Raw genomic sequence first — 21,184 nt, forward strand, 5'->3', positions numbered from 1 at the left:
TGCAATTTTTAACCAGCAAAGTTTATTTATATATAACAACAGTACAAAGTGAATCCTTGGCTTGCAAAATAGGTGTGCTTCATATTTACAATAGGTACACAATAATATATTATCATAACAAAAACCAAAGCAAATAAAAAACAAGAGAACAAACTTTTTTAAATACTTTAAGTTTCTTACAATTTTTCACAACACTTTTATAAAACAAGAAGAACAGACAGCCATTATTATTATCATCATCATCATCATCATCATCATCATCGTCATCATCATTGCCAGTAATTACTATTTTACAGAACTCCAGTGTCTAAAAAGGGTTTGTTTACAACGTGTTTAAAATGGAAGGATACTCATTTTATACTTGGTGATAATTGAGATTATTACATTGATCTGGATTTCAGTTCCTCAGTCTGATGCCATGAAACAAACAATAAAAAATGCTTTGTCCTCTATAGGGATGACGACATGTGCCAGAAAAAAACCGCAACATCATCTCTTCGGCAACACATTACACCGAGAGCCCCCCAAAAAAGAAAAAAGTGCACATAGCATCTTCAGTTTGCAATCAGCTTGAGCTGGAATGAGGTCGTGTTTATGAGCGTCTCTCCGTGTCACTACTGGCAGTCAAACTTCCTTCTGCGCTGCAGAAAGAGTAAACATGCTTCCTTCTTCTCACTTCAAACTGAATTGAAAAGGTTCCCAGAATCAAGCATGGAAACAAGCAATAAGTAACAAAAACAACCCCCCCCCCCCCACCAAAAGAAATCTCTTTCACAAAAGAAAAGGTGCATTCAGCTGTGATTTAAGACGCGTACAAATGGGCTTTCGGGAAGAAACGCAGTTCGACTGTTGGCGGCGCGGCTCGACGTGGAGAAACCACACAGAACTGAAGCATGAAATATAACGCATGCAAAAAAAATCTCACACGAGACAAAAGGAGGCGATGATATAAATGATCTTTGAGGGAAAAAATCAAACACTCTCGACTCTAATTTGTGTGTGTCTGATTTCAGATCTGACAACAGGGGACTCCGCTAAGTGTCGGAGGGACTTTAACACACCTACAGTTCATCCCTTGGGAAAAGGAAAAGGCATTTACGTCCTGTTAAAATGATAAAAAAAAAAAAAAGCATTACTCCATACAAGCAATGTGAGGTATGAGGAGGATACAATTCTATTCGCTGAAATTGGGAAGACACCTTAATCAAAAGGAAGAAGCTTCGTGTGTTTGCGCTCTGAATCTGTTGTGTACCTACATGTTTGAGTCAGGGAGCGAAAAAAAAGGTGCTTTTTCAAACGAAGGAGCAAAACACAACCACTCTTACCCACTTCTGCCCCCCACTGGCCAGGCTCAGTAATAGCGCGTCAATCATCACCTCATCTTACATTTCTCCTTGGCTGCGAGTTTGATGTTTCTTCTTTTTTCCCCCCCATCTCCTGATCACACTGTGCACACAACTGACTCACATCAAAGAGCAGCTTCAAAGCCGGAGCAGGAAACTAGAGCTAAAGGGGTTCTCTCTCTCTCTCTCGCTCTCTCTCTCTACCTTCCCCTCTCTCCCTCGCTTCTCGACACTTCTCTTCAAACAGCGCAGGCAAACTGGGCGCCGAGCGAGGCGATGTCTGCCTGAGCCGGGCCCGTACCCTCTTCACCTTTCCTCTCACTTTATCTGGCAGCCGAGCGCCCGGGCCAGGTATCACCCAAAAAAAAAAAACCGCTGGGCTCCGAGAAGCACTGAGAGAAATGTGATGAGTCGAGGACTAATAAGATCGTGAACATGCAGGTGGGTATCTAAGGCCACAGAGAAAAAGAAGCACCTTTCACCCGCCCATGGTGTTTTTCACACTCTCAGCACACACACACACACACACACACACTTGCAGTACTGCACTGTACAAACCTTTAGTACTACATATGTTCAAGTACTTGATGTAAACAACAAGCAAATATATATCTGAGAGGAAAATTATATCCAGAGGACGGAATCTACAGTTTGTCGTCGTCCAGCTAGAAGGTTGGAAGGTTACATCGGCCTTTTAGCTGGTGACTGTTTGGTTTAAGTCTGAAGACGCATCCACAAAACATGAAACATACTCCTGTCTTGTGTGTGTGTGTTTATGTTTTTTTGAACTCCATCCTCTTTTTCTCCTGCTCAGGGTTTCGTACCTTTCGAGACTTTTTAAACTCCAGTTATTCGCGCTTCAACCTCAACCGGCTCCACACTCCAAAATACGAGAGCTTGGCTCCCTCTGTAAAGCATAAACCGATTTTTGACACATTAGCGAAGAATCGGAAACGACAGGATCTTTTGGCACTTGGTCAAAGTCGACCCACGCGGCTGTAGGCTTTTTATTGTCCGTGCGAAGACGTGGACGGTGGTCGGGTAAGATCTCCCATCAGCTGCCGTCTCAACTGGCCAACAAGAACTGGCAGGACTCGTTGGCACTTGATAAAATCAAAGATGGACCCTTAAAAAAAAACATTGTGATGTGCGATCGCATGCAGAGGAAACAGAAAGTTCCCACGGATACAAACAGAGTTTTACCAAAGGGTCTTGTCTGGTATCTAATAGACTCTAAATGCTGTGAAGATGGACGACACGACAGATCCTCAAAAGAGAAGTCAAAATAACAGGATCACCCCCTGGTGGCTGGCTGAAGATTAGGTCTTAAATCCCACCTCCTCCATGTTAGCAGATGGGACACAGACCAAACTAAAAAGTCAAAGAACACATTGGATAATCTTTCAAGTTGGGGTGTTCATCCAGGGTTTTATCCAGAAGGTGAAGAAGACCTGTCATCCATCTTCACACACACAGCCACTGGTTTGTAATAACTGCTCGACGATACACTCTCCTCGAGCAGAAAAGTGGATGATAAACGCAGCCGGACGGTTTTGGGGTCAGGACAGTTGACACTTGATGCTGTAAATATCTACGGAGCTCAGTTCAACTGAGTCCCTTTGTGTTTTGATAAAACTCAAATAGACGTACACTCAAAACAAAACAAATAAAAACATTTTGTACATTCACAGACACTGATTGGCAAGTTATCGACCGGCACACACACAGATGACCTAACTGCTGGAGAAAGCCTTGGACGCCCGAGTGATGCTGAGTCAAGGTCATCTCCTAAATACACTGTATAGACCTCGTCCGTCGTCATCCTCAGTCTAGGTGCGAGCATGCTGGCTGAGCCGTGACCACCACCAGCGGAGTTCATTTGACTCTTCGATGACGCGCGTGCACAGAGTTTCCTGTACACATCTGATTGGATAAAGAGCGGAGACGTTTTTGTCCGAGTCACGTTGAAGCATCAAGTCCGAGGAGGCAGGGAGGGAGAGAAGACATGGATCATGGCCTGTATAACGACCACGCCACCCCGATGCAGCGTCACTCTGTCCATGTCTCTGTACAACAGCATCCTGGGGGTATTTCAACTGCAACTGATAATATTCACATGTACAAGTACAAAAATAAAATCTGCGAAATCTGAGCGTCGCTGTCCAACGTGAGGTTTGCTCCTGTGCTTCTCGCTTCTCCTTTCTTTTTTTTCTCCATTTCACACTCGGATGAGAGTAGAGAATAAATCTCCATTTGCTCTCACAGTCTTTGCAGGAGTCTTCCTCAGTACACACACACACACACACACACACACACACACACAAACACACACGCGCATGCACCCACTTTCCTGTTAAACTGAGAGAAAATGTCCTTTGAGAAAACAAAAAGCAAACAAAAAATAAAATAAATACAAGCCATGTGTTCTCCGCTGACGTTCCTTCCTCGTGTCACTTTCGGCCCCAGCTGCAGGGGCCTCTGTCTCAGTCTGTGGGCCCTTAGCTCATGAAAGTCAAAGAGGGAGTGTGACAAATGAATGCAGTTGTGTGTCTGTCGGGCCGTGAATACAAGAGGTCCCAGGTCCGGCTCGTGGTTGAGGCCCCCCCCCCCCCACGACGAGAGGTAAGTAATGTGGGACCATTTTGGAAGGTCCAGTAGAGACTGTGGTCCGCTCTTCCTCGTTCCCTCTGCTCGTCAGCAGGGGTCACTCTCAGCTCTCGAGGGACATTGCAGAGATGAGCTGCTCCACCTTGTAGCCGAGCCGCTGTTTCCTCGCCTGCTCGTCCTGCTCCAGAGCAGCCATGATCTGTACAGACACAAAGGAACTGGTCAGATACCAGCCATAAAAGATGTGTGTGTGTGTGTGTGTGTGTGTGTGATTCCATCCTTGTTATGATACATTCACAGAATTAGATCTGATGACCTTTAATAGCGAGTAATGGGCGTCTGCTGCTTTGGTGTTTCAAAACCTAGAATTACATTTTTTACGGAGTGGCGTGGATTTTTAGGTTTCTGTTACAGACATCACACGAAAGAGTTACATCAGCGCCTTTGTCTCTGACAACATTGAGACACGTTTGCGTATTAGCTTTTCCTGTTTTATCTTCTCAGCCCCATCTCGTAAATTTGGCATTTGTCAAGTAGGGTTCAAAAGGGATTGAGACAGGCTCTGCTCTCATCTCTCTCATCTGGCGTCTGCCCTGTCAGGACCAATCTGTGTCAGGGTGACACCAACATACACGGAAAAGGTCTTTAATATGAATGTAAAAGTGTGGAAAAAAATACATGTATTACAATGTGTCTTCCACACCTTTCAAATGGATGCATCCAAATGCTGCAGCCGTTATTTGAACAATGGTTTGCTGCCGTGTATGTTTATTACATTAGATCAATTTCACATCAGTCTACACTGCGCTGCAAGCAGTGTTTGATTCAATAATTTATAATTAAAACAAAATAATTCATCGGTCCTGCTTATGCAATATGTGATTTAAATTATTCTGAAGTAAGAGATGAATAATGGATTAATATGAGGGGGGCCATTTTCCATGTTGGGTCACGTTTTAGATTACAAATATTATTTTTCCTTTACTTATTCAGTTTCTTTGTCACCTCTTTATTCAGAGGTAGGAAAATAAATCTGTAATAAATATTAATAAAATATCTGGTTTGTGTCGGCCCCCCTCTCACGATATCCACTGCTGTAAAACAACACACAGTACCATGTTTATTTTGGTGCTTTGGGACATTTTATGAGGTGTATCATGTCTCCGTTGATGGGAAAGTCATTTAAGTCTTTCCGTCCTTCAGCCAGTCACGATCACAATATTAATTTTCAGGAGTTTGGCGTTGGCAGGCTGTACGAGCGTCCGCCGTTTATGCAGTAAAAATTAACTGTCTGCTTTTTGTCGTAAAAAAACATGTCGGCAGCGCTCTTGCTCTCTTTTCACTCTGCACGGCGAACCTTTGTTTGCTGCCGGTCCTTCTGCAGAACACAGCCTCTGCCTGCCCACCTACCATCTTCCACTCATCTGCTTAAGTGCTCTTAAAGTCTGGCAGCTACGAGCACAGCGCTTCCTCCTCCTCATCGGGCCAGATAGCAATCTATTATTAATCTGTAGCACTGTATGCAGGTGCAGCTCCCACCACCATCTCCCAAATCCATTTAAGCAGGCTGCCGCTCTGGCCTGGTTCGCCCGGCACACAGCCCCTTTGTGAAGGGCGGAGTGAGAATGAACGAGCGTTTACAGGGGCTAGATGAGGTTTTTCCTAGGCACTGTGATCTGAAGAGATAGGAGACACTGGATAGGAGTGAAGAGGTGTATGTGCAAAACGAATGCGTGTGCACACGTCCCGCCGTATGTGTGCAACCGACAGCGGCAACTGCGAATGTTGCAAAAGCGAGTGTGTTAAATGCACGGAGAGCAAAAGGGGTAATGGGTAAAAAGAGAAGAATTGCACAGGAAGGAGGAGGCAGAGAGAGAGAGAGAGAGAGAGAGAGAGAGAGAGAGATACTGTGGTCCAACAGAAAGGTCAGGCTAATGCTTCCCAGAGGAGGATCTGACATTAGAAGCAGAATGTCTCCATGAATGCTCTTTCCTTACTCTTCCCTCCCTCCATTTCTATGTGATCTAACAGCATGGGTGTGTTTGCGTGGCCTATGATTCTACGCCCTATATAACAGGTAGCTCATTCTAACTCTGAGTGTGTCGACATCCACTTTCTCCTTCACAGATCAGACACCCTGCCTTGTTAAGCTCAGGTCTCACCACACCTCTGGGCTTTGGGGAGGTCTACTGAAGACTCGGAGCTGACCTCACTAACCTTCAGCCAGATATGAATAGTCTGCAAACACCGAGGGCGAGTTATACATACGTTAAAGTGTGGGTTAAATCTGCGGCGTGCCTTTCGTTCAATTTGTGCTCACAATCTGCCCGTAATTAGCGGCTGATTCACGAAGGCAGGAGCTCATTATGCAATCAGCGCCTGGGACTGCCCTCCAGGTAAAATGTGCAAGTGGAGTGCAGCTCGGTGTGGAGTTCACAGGAGGAGAGCAGCGAGCTCAGAGAAGAAATTATACTGCATAGGAATACTTAACAATATAACTAAACATTTAATAAGAGCCACTGGTTCAACGGCAGCTGAGAAAAAAACCCCCCGTTACATAATGAAATTATAATGTAACCTTTCTGTTGGACTTTGTATTGTTAATGCATCAGGAGTCATTACATGGAAAAGGCAAAAAGCGAGAGAGGGAAAATAGAGAGAGAGAGATAATGGATGGAGCTGGTGTTAATACGGAGGATGTTTTTAATAGAATATAGAAGTAAATGTCTTATGAGATTTAATTAAGAATAACAGCATCTCCTCTTTGGGCTGTGGTGACGCTGGTTGCAGCTTTTCTTTATGAAAGGGTAAGAGAGACCTGAAGTAATTGAGTCTCAGCAGATGAAGACCTGCTGCAGGAGTCAGTCTGCAGAACCTTGAGGCTGCATCACCCCCGCTGCTGCACAGAGAGCTGTAGAAAACCCGAAAACCCTGGTCTGGTATATCAGCTGTCATTGTGACCTTGGTCACCTGTTTATTCAAAGTTTATTATTATTGAACGTATCACGTGTTCAAATCGCATTAAATTTGAAACACTGCACTTCCTTGGGCCCTTAACAACACACACGACAATTGTGAAGCCAATAAGATAAATGGTTCTTGAGATGTGCGAGACACAGACACAGAGATTTCTGGAATTATTAGACAGACGTTGCAAAATATCATAAATGTATTTTTAAGTTCCCGTTTGCTTTCTTTCTGTTGCAGTCTTGCTTCCACAACACCTCTGTTATTTCAGTTTTTGTACTAAACTGCCCCTGAACCTGATTCCTGCCTAATGCACCACAACTTTTCATATATCCTCCCCCAAACTTGTATGATTCTCCCTCACATATTAAGGAGAAGGATGCAGAATCGCTCAACTGTACGTGCTCATTTTTGTGTTTGAGTGCAAATACATGAGTGTAGGCAGATGTCACCGACCTCCTCGCTGTACTTGCTGATGTAGGAATAGATCTCGTTGAGCGCGCTGAGCATGTTGAACTCTGTGGAGTGGAGTCTGGCCTGCTCTGCCAAATACGCATTCATGTCCTGGTCGCTGATGGATGGCAGCCGGTTGATGTCAGCGTAGTACCTGAGGACCCAGACAAAGCAGCGACATTAGAGACACGCTGAGTCCATGTAAAAGCTCAGTTGAGACCCTGAATTCTCTAAAGTCACATATTTAAGTCATAATATCACTTCCACTAACAACGGGGGCCTGCTGACACAAAATACTTTAACAGAATCTGGCTGAGTAGTGAAGCGGAGACTAAAGATAATCGTGAATCCATTTCCCAAATATCACAGCTTTTATTTCAAGAGGATGCAAAAAAAGATGAGACAAGGGGGGGGATCAGACTGAGGCTGCTCCGGCTCCTACCTCTCTACCCAGCTCTTGTAATTGGGGATATCTTTAGCGTAGAGCAGCTTATTGGATGGAGAGTCTTTGCCAAGGCGGTGCTCTGATGTGGAGCAGGAGTCCATGAAGGTTTGAGCCACGACGGACAGACAGGCGTCCGTGATGCTGCTCTTGTGGATGTCAAACACAAACTGCGGGTTCTTGATCACGTTCACCCAGAAACGCAATGGGAGGCTGCAGGAGGGAGACAAAGAGAATCGGTGAGAGACAGACAGAAGTTATCTGAGAGGGTCGGTTGAAGCCGTCGTGTGATGAAAGGAGAAGTTACATCACGGTGTACAGTCGCCTTACCAGTTGCTTTTCCATGTGTGACGTACGTCTGTGTCATGAATGGCATGTTTGTCCGCCTGCTCGTCCAGGAAGTCGAACATGTATTTGATGGCCAAGGGAAGAGAGCTCCCCCTGTGGACCGTGCTGAACAACGTCTCAAATAGGTCGTCGACAAATTTTTGTAGTGTACCCTGGGAGAAGAATGGAAGGTGCACACATGCCGTTAAAAACACGACCTGAATGCAGCGACGTCAGGATAAACGTCAATGAGAACTGAGCATGTTGGGAGTAGAGGAGAGTATTGATGTACCTTGGTCGCTAGCAGCCGGGTCAGATAAATCTCAGAGACCATCTTGCTGCCGCGGTCTCCTTCCTTCTGGTCGCCGTGCTCGTGGTTCTTCACCAGATGCCACACCTTCACACCGCTTTCCAGATCGGGGGTGATCATGGGGGCACGCGATCGCAGGCTGTCGGGACTTCCCGTGTAGCGGAACGACGAGTCTGTCCGGGAAAAGACAAAAATAAATTATCGGTAAGACTAAATGACTGTGATTACAAAAGCTTCCCTTTGTGTAATTTAAGCATACAGCTAAAATAGCACACCCACTCACACACACACACGCACGGCACCTCTCTCATTTCCATCTCTCCTTTGTAACTCATTACAAAGCTGAATCCTGCTCTAAGCCAGGCTGGGGGGGATATTGCAGTGGTGCATAATTTCACAGAACAGCAAAGTGCTGAACGGGGGAGTTGCTGGTGCCTGGCTTTGCATTGATTCGTGCCATCCCTCTTGATATCGGTATCCTTGGTGACACAAGGTGGGTAAAAGCCCGTTTTCCTACATTAGACACAACGTTCAGGACGGCGGCATTTAGAGAAAACAACATATTTATTCTCTGGTTTCCACGTCCATCCTGAATTGTATTTTTTTTCTCCATTTCCCTGCTTATATCATCCCTGCCTCTGTGTCTGGCTGCTCTTAAAAGCCGTCATAATTGGCTCTTCCCTGCCACATTGTGCCAATGCCATGTTGAAAATGTCCCACTCTAATCAACGCATCAAAAGATCCTTAATTTGTTACGCACTGAAGCCACCCTCCTTCATCCACCGATACGTACACTCTCCTCGTCTCGGCTCTCGTGTTCCGGCCTCCTTGCTCTTCCTCACTCAGTCTGAATGATGCTGGTTTTATAGTTTCCCTAATTAGCAGGCATCTACTGCTGGCAGCGCGCTCTCCAGAGATACAGGATCTCCACGAGAAGCTTTCTCACCTGCCTTCAAAAGCTGAGCGGAGCAACAACAAAGCTTTTTGCCGCCGTTACAGCCACTTACACGTTCCAAGTAAGCACGGCTTGCACCTCTGGAGTGGCCCCGAGGGACCAGGGCCTGAGTAAGGGGCTTTGGATGTACGTGGCTGTATGCAGGGTGGATTTGAGGTCCCAAATCCCATCTTAATCCAGTCACTGGATTTTACTGCCTCGCTATTTCGTCATCCCCTCCATCCCCCCCTGCACCCTCAGCCTTTTCTCAACTCCCCTCCCTCTATATGACCCACAGCCCCTTCCCTCTCTCACTGCCGTCCCCAGCTCCTGGGCACAGTGGGGCTGCAGGGGAGTTGTGTTCGGGCTGATTTTAAGGCTGCAGGGAGGAGCGGGTGGGTGCCGGGGGTGTAAATTGAGTCAAGATGCTAAGTGTTGAACGTTAAATTGGTATGAATCCATCAGCAAGTGTCGCGGTGCAGCTGTGCCTGCTGCGTCAAACAGTGATTGATGAGGGACGGGCTCATGCCAGCAGAGCTTCTGCTTCCTCTGCCGTGGCAAACGCAACTCCAGCGTCTGAGCAGCCGCAACAAACAACACACAAAAATAAAACACAAAAACAACTGAGACTGAAGCCTCACTGGAGCTCTATTCCACGACAGATTGTAACGTCCAGATTAAGAAGAAAAAACATCTTAATGCGCTGAAGGTTTCCTCCACATCTGTTTACAAAGCTTTGGTTTTATATCGTCCTCCTGTCTTTCCTCACAACAGTAAGGTGCTTTGTTTCATAGAGTAATAAAGTGTTCTGCAATCTTTTAAAGGTCATCATGGATATTCCTCATCAGCTCCGTTTCAAATGTCACTCCACATTATTTCACAGAACCCACCCTGGAGACAAAACGCTTCCACTGAGCACCTCCAGGTTCAGAGTCTTGTAATTGCTCAGAGAGAAAAGGAACTCAGTTCTTCGTTTTTTGTGGTCGGCAGTTTAAAAGCAGTGTTCACTTTCCATCCCCGATCTGATAATTGGCCTTGCTCACTTATCTTGTTCTGTTTGTGTGAAGCACCATTCACGGAGAATAATTAGCAAGCCCAAGTTGCCTGGTGCTGCTGTGTGTGTGTCTGGCTCAGGACCACAGTCGGTAACCAGCGGCAGTATGGGTGTATTTCAGTGACTGTGTGAGAAAGATGGACGACCTGTCTCCACTTCCTCCCGCTGTACAGTAACGATGCTAAAATGTCCTGGATTTAAGCGCTGACATCTTGCACCGATGACGTAATTTGGAGTCTGCACAGTAGTTATTTAGAGAGGAGCAGCTGAAGCAGCAGCCCGACCAATCCAAAGTCAGTGTCAGCTGTCACTCATGACCTCTCTCCCCATATTTATACATACACATCATTTTTGGGAGCTGTCAATTATCTTTACAGTGATTGGTGTATTTATAAGAATGTGTGTATAGTTACTGCCTGCACCTAGCAGGCTGCTCTGTATTGCATCATCGTTACGATAGCATCATGAATTTCTCCCGATCACACCTCTTCTCCATTTCTTTCTCTTTCTCCATGTATCCCAATCTTGTGCCGTCCAACTGAGTTTGGACCCGAGCTGCACAGTTAACTGCAGCAAACGCTGTTGGAGTGAGAAAAAAGGCTGCAAACACCCCCCCCCTCGGCAGCACAAAGACGAGCTCCTCCAAACAGAGCTGAACCCTCAAGGAGAGAGAATCTGGCTTTGTTCATAACTGGAACAAAAGCATTATTGTGTGTTTGTGCAGCAATAATAGCAACATTTGCATGGAAATAACTGTTGATTACCTGTTGAATAGGCTTGAAAATCCATCCATAACTGCCGAATATAATAACAGCATACGCCAAGTGGCATTTCGCAATCAATAGAATCATTTCCCAGCCAAAAAAAGAGTCTGAAAAGAACAATCTGGTTCACAAGCTCACCGTATCTGCTGATGGAGGTGCGTGATATGCTGGCCGAGGTGGGGATGTTGTATGACGAGGTCTGTTTCGGCACCAGAGCCACAACGCAGCGGTCCGACACCTGCGTGAGAAGAGACACATGCAACATGCTAGCATCATATTGTTTGGATGATTTACATGCTATAATTAGAATGAAGTGGAATTTTCCATTCTCCTTTTCTTACATTTGCTCTGCTTGTGCTCAAACTCTGCGTTTGCACTCAGATATTTTTGGTGGACAGATTTCCTGCGCTCCAGCTTCTGCTCTTCTCCTCCTCTCTTCTTCACGCATATTCAGAACCAGCGTTTTTGCACGATAAGAGCTAGAGCGCAGGAAATCCATCTAAGTGCGAGTGAGTGCAAGCGAAGGTATTTGTGTGAAAGCATTACAAAAACCGAATGTGTTTCTCTCTCAAACTAAAAGACCACACTCTTGAATGAAGACAGGAGAAAGAAACACTTTGAATCAAAGTAATGATATAGATTACAAGAGGGAATGTCAGGTTCCAAGTAAATAATCTTACGAAAAACAAAATGTATCCCAATTCCCTCGGCTACCCATCCCTCCCTGTCATATCTGTCCTCCCTGCTGGTCGCTACCACAGCCCCATCGGCTCGGCGGAGTGCAGTGGCTGCGTGATGGCTGCACTCCGCATGCCTGTCACTGTCATCGCCCTTTACAAACATTAGAGACATGGTGTGAGGTTTGAAACGAGGATAAGATGCTCAGAGGAAGAGACGAGGGAGGAGAGAGACTAGAAGGCTGCGTGTCTCATGGCGTAAAGAAAAAGGAGTACATAGGTATAATGACTGCATTAGAGATGCAGTGAATCAGACTCAAAAGAGAAAGATGAAGAGAGGAGGCTGTGTAAGAGACGGTGTGTCATCAAAAAGAGCCAGATACCGAGGTTCATCCTTCTCCCCCGGTGGGTTTCGTATTTACAAAGGAGACTTGGCCTTACATGACGTCTTCCAGTCACTTCGGATCATCTGTAAGATGCTGTAAGATGCTTCTTCACTAAAACCTAACCGTGCATGAAATGCCAATTTCACCCGAATCAATCTTTAATATGCGAGCATTACCACTGCAACTAACGCAGCAAACAAAACTTGCCGTTCTTTTGTTGGGAGCTAAAACAACAAACAGACTTGCTGGCTGGCATTTACAGCCCAACCCCGAGGAGGGATTTCTGCTTCAGACCCTGCACAGAAGAAAAACTGACGAGCCTGCGGTGGAGACGTAAACAAAAGTAAAATGCCAGGCTCCAAAAGGAATACCTCAAAGAGTCGATATAGAAGAGGGAGACATTTCTTCTTTTCATATGTTTTAGCAAGAATTGTTTTTTTCCGTCAACATCCTTTGTGGGAAAATAAGCCGCTGGATGTGGAAAGGACAATTACTGAATTCCTCCTTTCTCTTGAGAGCAAACTTCCCCTAATTCCCCCAATCTCGTCCTCACCCCTTTGTCCCACTCTTCCCAAACTAATCTCGGCTGTGTTATTAGTTGGATTCGCCATCTGGCTTCTACCGGCCACGCTGGAGAGACGAATGAAGCTGAGGATGAAATCTGGACGAATCCTCTTACTGATGCAGCTCTGGCTCTCAGACCTCTTGAAGAGAAATGAAAATGGTCGCCATAACCCCTTCCCCCCCACCCTCAACTAAAGGTCTCCGACCCTTCGCTCTCCTTCCCAATTTTCTCTGCTTTCCTGCACCTAATTCCTACGGCCTCTCCATCCTATAGCTGCCTCTCGGCTGACGATGCTCAGACCAACTCTAATACACCACCGAAGTGGACTTCCGTGAAGCTTCTATGATACATTTTCCCTGGAGAGCATGAAATAGCCTCTCTGCCCGCCCTTCCCTTTTTACACCTCCCTCAATCTCTCCCTCTCTCTTTCTCTCTGCTTTTTATGGCTGACAGAGAGGCTACAGCCGAGATGGGTCCTTGTGATAGAGTAAATGATTGAAGGCGTGCAGATTCGCCCTTCAGGGATAATCCAGTGTGGGGCTGATAGGAGGCAGGTATGATAAGGGCTGTGGGCCCCGCCTGTGATAAGACCTTCCATTAGACAGTGTAGAGCTGACCAGACAGCAGAGTGTGGTCAGCCCATATCTTTCACTTCGCAGCGCTCCCAGCACGAGCCACAGCCCTGGTCCTAGCCTCGGTCCCCTCTGGGTCCCATCACTTCTGGATTCGTGCCCTCAGATCCTGATGCAAATCACGCTCTGCCCAGTAGCTTGGAAACACACGAGCAACAGTCGTCGGGAATGACGAAATGTATAATGGACGATTGCATGTGAATGTGACTCTCTCTCATGGTGTCACATAGTGTCGTTTGAAGAGATTAAGGCCAGTGTGCATACGGACTGAATTTAAGTTGGGTTTTAAAAACAATGAAATATGTCACGGAGGAATCAGTGCAAGTTCTTACAACCTCCAGATAGGACTCAGGGTGCAGCAGCACTGCAGGATTAATCAAATGCGTCTCTCTTCTTCAATGGAAAACAATATTTGTTCAACGTATTTACTCAGGGAATATTCTACCTCCCAAAATTGGTTATATTCCCTCCTGTCTGCAATGTGTGTTCAGGTTTACACTGACAGCAACAGCGATAGATTAATGAACAGATAGCGATGTAGTACTATCCGTTGTGTCCGGGGCCGTTGAAAATAGCCCAAAATGCCCCAAGTGATGTCTGCAAGTGTGGGTAACAGGATCTCGCTGGCAGGCTCTCCTGGTGTGGTCATCACTGTCTGCTCCGCCTGTTCCTTCGCCGCAGAGGGGAGGACACACAGAGGTCGGCGGGGAAAGAAGTTTACGGACCGACTTTACTTTTTGTTTTGACGCAGTCTCAGCCAAAGGGAAAGAGGAAGACGACACTGAACACGAGTCCCCAAAAAATGTATGTAGCAAACAAGTGTTTATAAAAGCCTCAGCATAGTTTAACAGTGACAACCCTGCTGCATGATAATGTCTTGTTTATGAGAATTGCTAATGCTGCTCTCTGCACAAAGTGACTCAGAACTATGAGACGTCTGATTCCTGTGCTTGTGGGACTCCTCAGGTTTACTGGCCGGACACTTTCCAGCGGCAGCAGCAAGGTTCGAACGAACACGTCTCAAGATGATAGAGATTATGAAGGTGGAGAAGAAAGCTGAGACAAAACCGATCAGTCTGTCAGTGTTTGCCTCTCTGTGCAGATCAGATCTGTGCTGTGTGTATGAATGTGCTTTTGTCTTCTTCTATCTTTATCAATGCATGAGCGACTGTTAAAAAATACAGAATCAGAGAGCGGGGTGGGAAGATGGGAGTTAAGTCCCCTGACGATGAATGCAAAGGTTCGGAATACAGATCCTGAACTAATTTTAAACGTGTGTATTTATGTTTTTAATTTCTGGAAGGTGGACATTTCCATTTCCAGCTTATGTAAACCATTATTTCCCATGTGGCCGGGTAAATAGCCAATGGGGTTTCTTGGGATGCTGCGAGTCCAATGAATTTTAATGTCGCTGTCTGGCTCCTGTGTCTCTGTTACGGGAGAATTAGCAAAGACTCAAGGTGTTGCCTAGTCTCATTCGGCATATTTCAGACCCCCTTTCAATATCTCCACTTTACAACTTCCCGTTTTTGCCTTCCAAGCTTTTTCCCCTCACTCTGGGGCCTAATGAGCTGTGCTCCCTCGCTGTGATGGAGAGCCAGATGTGCTGCAGGAGCTGCCAATGTGGTGGCATGGCGTACGACGCAAAAAAACACATTCAGGCTCACTCGCCGGGGCCACTGCCAGCTCATCAAAACAGTAATGATGCGCAAGTGTCTATGTCGTTTCATCCCACTCTCATCTCATCACTGCCCTGTTCCTCCACGCTGTCTCTCTCTTTCTTTTCCTCTCTCTTCTGCATGTTGCCCTGCAGCCTGCCACCATCTCCTCTGAAGTTGCAGTGCTGGGCCTTTCCGTTCTGCACAGGGGAACTTTAGATCCGAGATCAATAGCGGCCCTCAGATCTGCCACCGAGTGAGTGAAAACGTAGAGCGACCACACACGCGTTATTGTGTGCCCTGTGGTGTTTCCCCTCGGCTAACAACTGCAGACGGATTGCGACGCAAAAGAATGGACAAAAAACAACACAAGAGCCCATTACGGTGTGGAAGCAAACATGCTGCACGGTTTCATCAAGGATTAAAGCACCGCAGAGACCAGAGAAGAAGAGGTGCGCAGAGCCAGGGAGGGAGGAGAGGAGAAGAGAGGAGAAGACAATGCCCCCAAATGACTTCGAAAAAAAACATAAACAAGCCAAAAGTGCAAAGTGAAAACCTGAGAAAGTTGTGACAGTGAAGGTGAGGACAGAAAGGCAGGGTGACAGGGGAGAGGAGAGAAGCTGCGTGGCGCCAAGTCCCCTGTGAAGGACACTGTGACGTGTCCCTTCCTCTAATGACTCCTGCATCTGTTAAATTATTCTGCTTACTCTGCCGGGGCAGGAGTTCACACTGACCCCCCACTGTCACAGCTTGAGCTCTGCCAGACCTCATCTCCTTTTTTCTGCATAAAGACGGAGCAGCGTCTCCTGGCCCCGCGGTTCCGGTGTCCAGCCACAGCTGCAGCTCTGTCCCGGCCCCTGCTCTTGACCAGGTAGCCTTCAATCCAGCCCCACGCCGTCTTAAAGCAGATGGCTGACTAATGAGAGCTGCTTGAGCACGAGCTGGAAGAGAATCATGACCTGTGGAGATGGCTGTCTTCACATTCCGCCTGGTCTTTTTCTTTCTCCATTTCATTCCTCTTTCTTTTCTGGCTACATCTCACTGCCTCTTTGTCTAATTTTTTTTCATTAAAATATTTCAGCAGCCATAAGGTCTCCCTAAAAATGCAAAACTCCACTTCACTTTTCTTTTTTGCTTAACAAGGGGCAACGAACCCTCAATCTGTGAGGTGTGACTCGAGTCTCTACGTCTGAAGAGAAAGGGAGAGGCGGCCGACAGCGTGACTAACTGTTATGTGCGCACAAGTCAACGGGGCAAAGGGGCGAGAACAAGAGCGATCCCGTCCGCCCTGACTCGAGCAGCCTCTTCTCTCCGGGGAGGAGGGAGAAGTGGCGGCTGAGATGTTGAGAGTTCATCTCTCCTGCCACCTGCACAGTAATTGTCCTCTATTCTGCGAGTCACTTGGATCACACCAGACACGGGGCATGCAAATGAGGAGCTGAAAATTGGCCGTCTAAGAGTCAACAGCAGGAAACATCAAAGTTTGGCAAGGTGCAGTGTGTGGTGCAATTTACATAATAAAAGCCGCAGCAGAAACTGAACTGAAATGAGCCTTTTCTCTGTGACAAAAAGAAAACGAGGTGAAGTGCGAGAGTTAATTAAGAGAAAACATTTTCACGAAAGCCTTTGTGTGTGTTTTACCTGGTAGTGCATGAGAGTGTTGAGTCGCTTCCAGTCGTTTTCTATCTTGGTGGTGATGTCTTCATCCTGCAACACCACGCGAGCCATTCGCCCCTGGCGCCACTCTGAGGGCACAAACACACACAAACACAATAAATAATTTTGTTTGTCTTGGTGTGAGAGGAGAAGTTTGGTGTGATGTGTTTATTTGTCCAGTACATGTGAAAACCACGTGTTCCGGAAAGTGTAATTGGTTTTATGGCTTCACAACCTTCCAGCGCAATCATCAACTGTGCTAAGATCAGTGCGACTTCCTTGTGGCACAGAACTAACTTTTCTTTCAAACCTCATTTGCATTTCAGTCGGAGGAACGTCATCGCACACGGCTCCCGAAGAGAGAGCTCTCCACACACATTACCCAAACATGGAGACACCAACAGCCGACTTCTCGTACTGCTCTCGGCACCTCTGACACGCATCTTAATTAAACATTACACACGAACAATGTCATGGCGTATATATGCAGGCAGGCTGCGCAGTTTAATTGGTACTTGTGTCCTAGAGATGGCGTGCCATTAGCATACGCAGCCGTCGTCCTGTCAGGGTCAGAAAGAAAAGACGAGCCGAGGAGAGAAGACGGCGCGAGAAGTGATCTAAAAGAAAATCACCTCCTTTCAAAAGGTAAAAATAGGAGGCAGGTGGAAACAAGTGGAAGCTTTGAGCAGTGCTGGAGGAGAGGGGGCGGCTGACGGCTTGTTGTGGGGCAATGAAATGATAATAAGGGTGCTGATGAGGAAGTGGACAGCCATTGTGGCTCTCGTGCCGGGTGTGATCATTGATTTTCTCCTCTGTTGACTGGGTTTTATTACTCTGTGCCTCTGCCAGGGGAACACATGATATCTCTGCTTGGCACAACATCCTCCGAAAACTGTCGCACCTACACTCGGCTCTGCCGGAAAAACAACATCATAATAATAAAAATAAAAAAAAGACACAAAAGCAGCCGCACGTGTCCCCACACAGACACGTGCACACTCTCACACTGACGCACACGCTCAATTTACTTTTCAAGGTAGCAGAGAGAAAGGGTGAGGAATGGACAGAGGAGAACGAGAGAGAGGACAGTGGATGGACAGAGGGCTGGTTGGGGGGGTGATGGATGATGTTCTGATTTGCAGTATGCACGGGGGCTTTGTTCTCTTTGCCCATGTGAAGTGAGAGGAGGGAGGGGGGCAACGGGAGGCAAGTTAAGGAGAGGAGAGGAGGTGGCAGACTGCGTGGGAGTGGCGCCCAGCATGAGGCTGCAGAGCCCGTCTGTCGGCTCTTACCTGGGTCAGCCAGCCAGCGACATCACACACACACACACACACACACACACTGACACACACACACACACACACACACACACACACACACACACACACACATTAACACACGCACACTCCTCAGTCTCCATCCACTGTGTCTTACTGGCTCTGCCGTGCAGCCAGACGGAGGGACGCAGCACAGTGTCAGTCAGCTTGATAGAAGGCCTGGCAGCAGCACAGTGGGGCTGGCTGGCTCACTGGGCTGCTGGAACACAGCTTTTATCACACTAATGCCCTGATAATCTGTACACATGGCGAGGTTTTCTCTCACTGATACATTAATCTGTGGGTATGAAGGATTTCGCACCTGCCAACTGCATCTGTGAGCGTCTGTGTGTGTGTGTGTGTGTGTGTGTGTGTGTGTGTTCATATGTGCAAGTGCATGTTTGTGCCGTACCGAGGTCCATGTCCACAGCTCGTGGCCGCTGAGAATACGGCATATTCTTGTAAACGGCATCCAGTATCTTCTCCTTCACTTGGGTGATGGTGTCACAGTTCAGCACCTTCACTGGAATCTCCGGACTGTTCTCGTTGTCCGGGTTCACACAGTTCAGGATCTGGATTGTACAGATGGGGAAAAATAAAGTCACTTGGGGAAACGAGGGAGCAGAGGTGTCCGACTTGGGTACAGCTTGATGCTTCGCCCTCATTAGAGTCTCCTGGGAGCATGGCACGAGCTTTAAGAAACCATTTCCGCTTTCCCTGGCATCCCGAAATCTAATTTCACACCTTCTGCGGGATACCAATTTCCAGCTCTGCCGGGGTATTAGTGCGTAATGAGCCAAATTTCCAGTCAGAGCAATCAGAGCATTTTCATGTCACATGCTGGCTGTGTGAGTGTGTTTTTTTGTGTCTCTTTGGTGTGTTCAAATCTGCACAGCCACCAACTCTGATGTTGCACCAACACCGGAGCCTGTGGGATCACTAGTTGTTTTCTTTCCACGCAGGCAGGAGGGAACCGAGCACAGCAGACCCAACTATCATCTTAACAATGCTTTATGGAGAAGAAGTAACAACGGAAAAAACTAAATTAGGAAACGCAATAGATAATATATGTGGACTTCTGTGTATTTCAGCTTGGCATCGTTTGAACCTTTGAGCCAAGTGCTCCCTGTGCTTTACGTCATGTGTCTGCCTGTGTGTTTATATCCGTGCACACTTCTTTCGGCCTCTTCGAGTGCCACATACCAGTGTTTTGTACTCAATCTGCTGGCGGATGAGTTTGTCTTCACTCAGGGAGTAGCGGGCCTCTCCGGTGATGGCATCAATGGGCCCTTTCTCCATCTGCTGCTTGATGGCGCAGTACAGCATGAACAGTGGCTCCCCAGCACACTCCTGCAAACACACACACACACACACACACACACACACACACACACACACACACACACACACACACACACACACACACACAAAAACAAACAGATTGACATGCATTAGAAAACAAAATAATCCATGAGACTGAAAACACCTACAAGTCCACCTATTGCACACATCTGACAATGTGCGATCACACGTTTAATTTAGAAACGTGCTGAATAAGATACACAAGTTATATTTGTATGTGTGAGTACATAAAAACACAAGCTCTATGCGCGGCTTGGTGCACCAACCTTGAGGAATTTGTGAAGAAGGAAGGCAAACCAGTTCGTGAGCATCTTCTCTGCGACCGACTCCGTTCTGAAATGACATGACAAAAACAGGAAAACACATTTTACTCAGTGTTTCTTTTTCCTTTCCTATTGATATTCCAGAAGTTTTAGATAATAGAGGTGTTGCATAATTCATGAGGTTATGAGCAAGACTTCAGGGAGGTTATCTTGGCATCCTGGGTGGGTGCGTCTCGCCGCCGGTTCTGCCTGTGTACCGTCTGCAACGCTGCGGTCACGGTGAATGAGCAGAGCCGAGCAGAGCGCAGATAGGGCGTCTGTGCGTGCGTGGTTTGTGTGCGTGCGCAAGTTAAAATGTGTGAGACTGTGTATGCATAAATGTGAGCGGTAGCCGAGTGTGTGTCTGTAGTCATGTGTGGTCGAACACGGCGGGACTTCATCAGCTGTGACAAGCCTCAGCTGTTGAGAGAGACGAGTGCTGTCGCAGCCAGGTGACGCCTGATCACAGCCAAAAAGCATCTCTCCTCTTCCTCCCTCACCTTCTCTCCCTTCCCAGTCAATCACACATGGAGGTACAGCTCGCTGCTGGGCTTGATTAGGCATGAAAACTACACAAGTGTGCAATGACCTCGCCGCTATTTCTAACACGGCACACAAGAGGACTGGGTGTACGTCTTTTTATGATTCCTGCTCGTATCTTCCTCCGAAACGGCAGACAAACATCCCCCCCATCTGCCTCATTAGCACCATCATGGAACAGTGGAGAAGCAGAAGTTAGACGTACAAAAAATAAAAAGACAGAACACCAAACAGCCAGGTGGGAATGGTTAACAAGCGTGAAGCATAGATGAAAGGGTTAGTTCTGTGCAACTCATGTGGACGAGCACCTGAGGTGCATAACAAGCTGCCTCAACTCCACAGCTCCTCGCTGCTCTTTCACCTTCTCCGTTTGACTGCGTCAGAACAGAATTAACTAGAGTGGCACTCGGTGGAGCGCAGGCCTCCGCCAACGGCCGACAGTCCCCTTAAATCAACCAAGCCAACAAAACAATGCACATCATCACATAATAATCTCCCCTGCAGGAGAATGATAGGTCTCCTCATCAAGATCCATAAATTATTAACATCGAAACTGGTGAGATATCTTGGGGAGCTACCAGGTGAGTTAGCAGGAGACCCCCCCCCCACAGGGATGCTTGAGTCCTCCTGCAGTGGAAGCAGGTTCGGCTGCACTGTCAATAAAGGTCTATCTATCTATCTATCTATCTATCTATCTATCTATCTATCTATCTATCTATCTATCTATCTATCTATCTATCTATCTATCTATCTATCTATCTATCTATCTATCTATCTATCTATCTATCTATCTATCTATCCATCCATCCATCCATCCATCCATCCATCCATCCATCCATCTAACCAACCAACCTACAATCAGAAAACAGAGCCTCCTTGATGGATGTAA

The 21,184-nt window shown here is 46.8% G+C and overlaps 1 protein-coding gene across 1 annotated transcript in view; it reads right to left on the reverse strand.

Moving 5' to 3' along the window:
• Positions 1–21,184, reverse strand: part of plxna2 (plexin A2) — a 165,323-nt gene continuing 144,139 nt past the window's right edge. The window contains exons 23-32 of the mRNA XM_035158656.2: positions 19,720–19,786; positions 19,295–19,441; positions 18,504–18,663; positions 16,761–16,864; positions 11,340–11,439; positions 8,432–8,622; positions 8,143–8,312; positions 7,813–8,025; positions 7,374–7,524; positions 1–4,149 (exon numbers count right to left, since the gene is read on the reverse strand). Coding sequence (XP_035014547.1) covers positions 4,054–4,149; positions 7,374–7,524; positions 7,813–8,025; positions 8,143–8,312; positions 8,432–8,622; positions 11,340–11,439; positions 16,761–16,864; positions 18,504–18,663; positions 19,295–19,441; positions 19,720–19,786 — 1,399 coding nt within the window. The 3' untranslated portion in view covers positions 1–4,053. The remainder of the gene's footprint in view (positions 4,150–7,373; positions 7,525–7,812; positions 8,026–8,142; positions 8,313–8,431; positions 8,623–11,339; positions 11,440–16,760; positions 16,865–18,503; positions 18,664–19,294; positions 19,442–19,719; positions 19,787–21,184) is intronic.

The sequence above is a fragment of the Hippoglossus stenolepis genome, chromosome 6 (genome assembly GCF_022539355.2).
Source record: "Hippoglossus stenolepis isolate QCI-W04-F060 chromosome 6, HSTE1.2, whole genome shotgun sequence".
Classification (NCBI taxonomy): Eukaryota; Metazoa; Chordata; class Actinopteri; order Pleuronectiformes; family Pleuronectidae; genus Hippoglossus; species Hippoglossus stenolepis.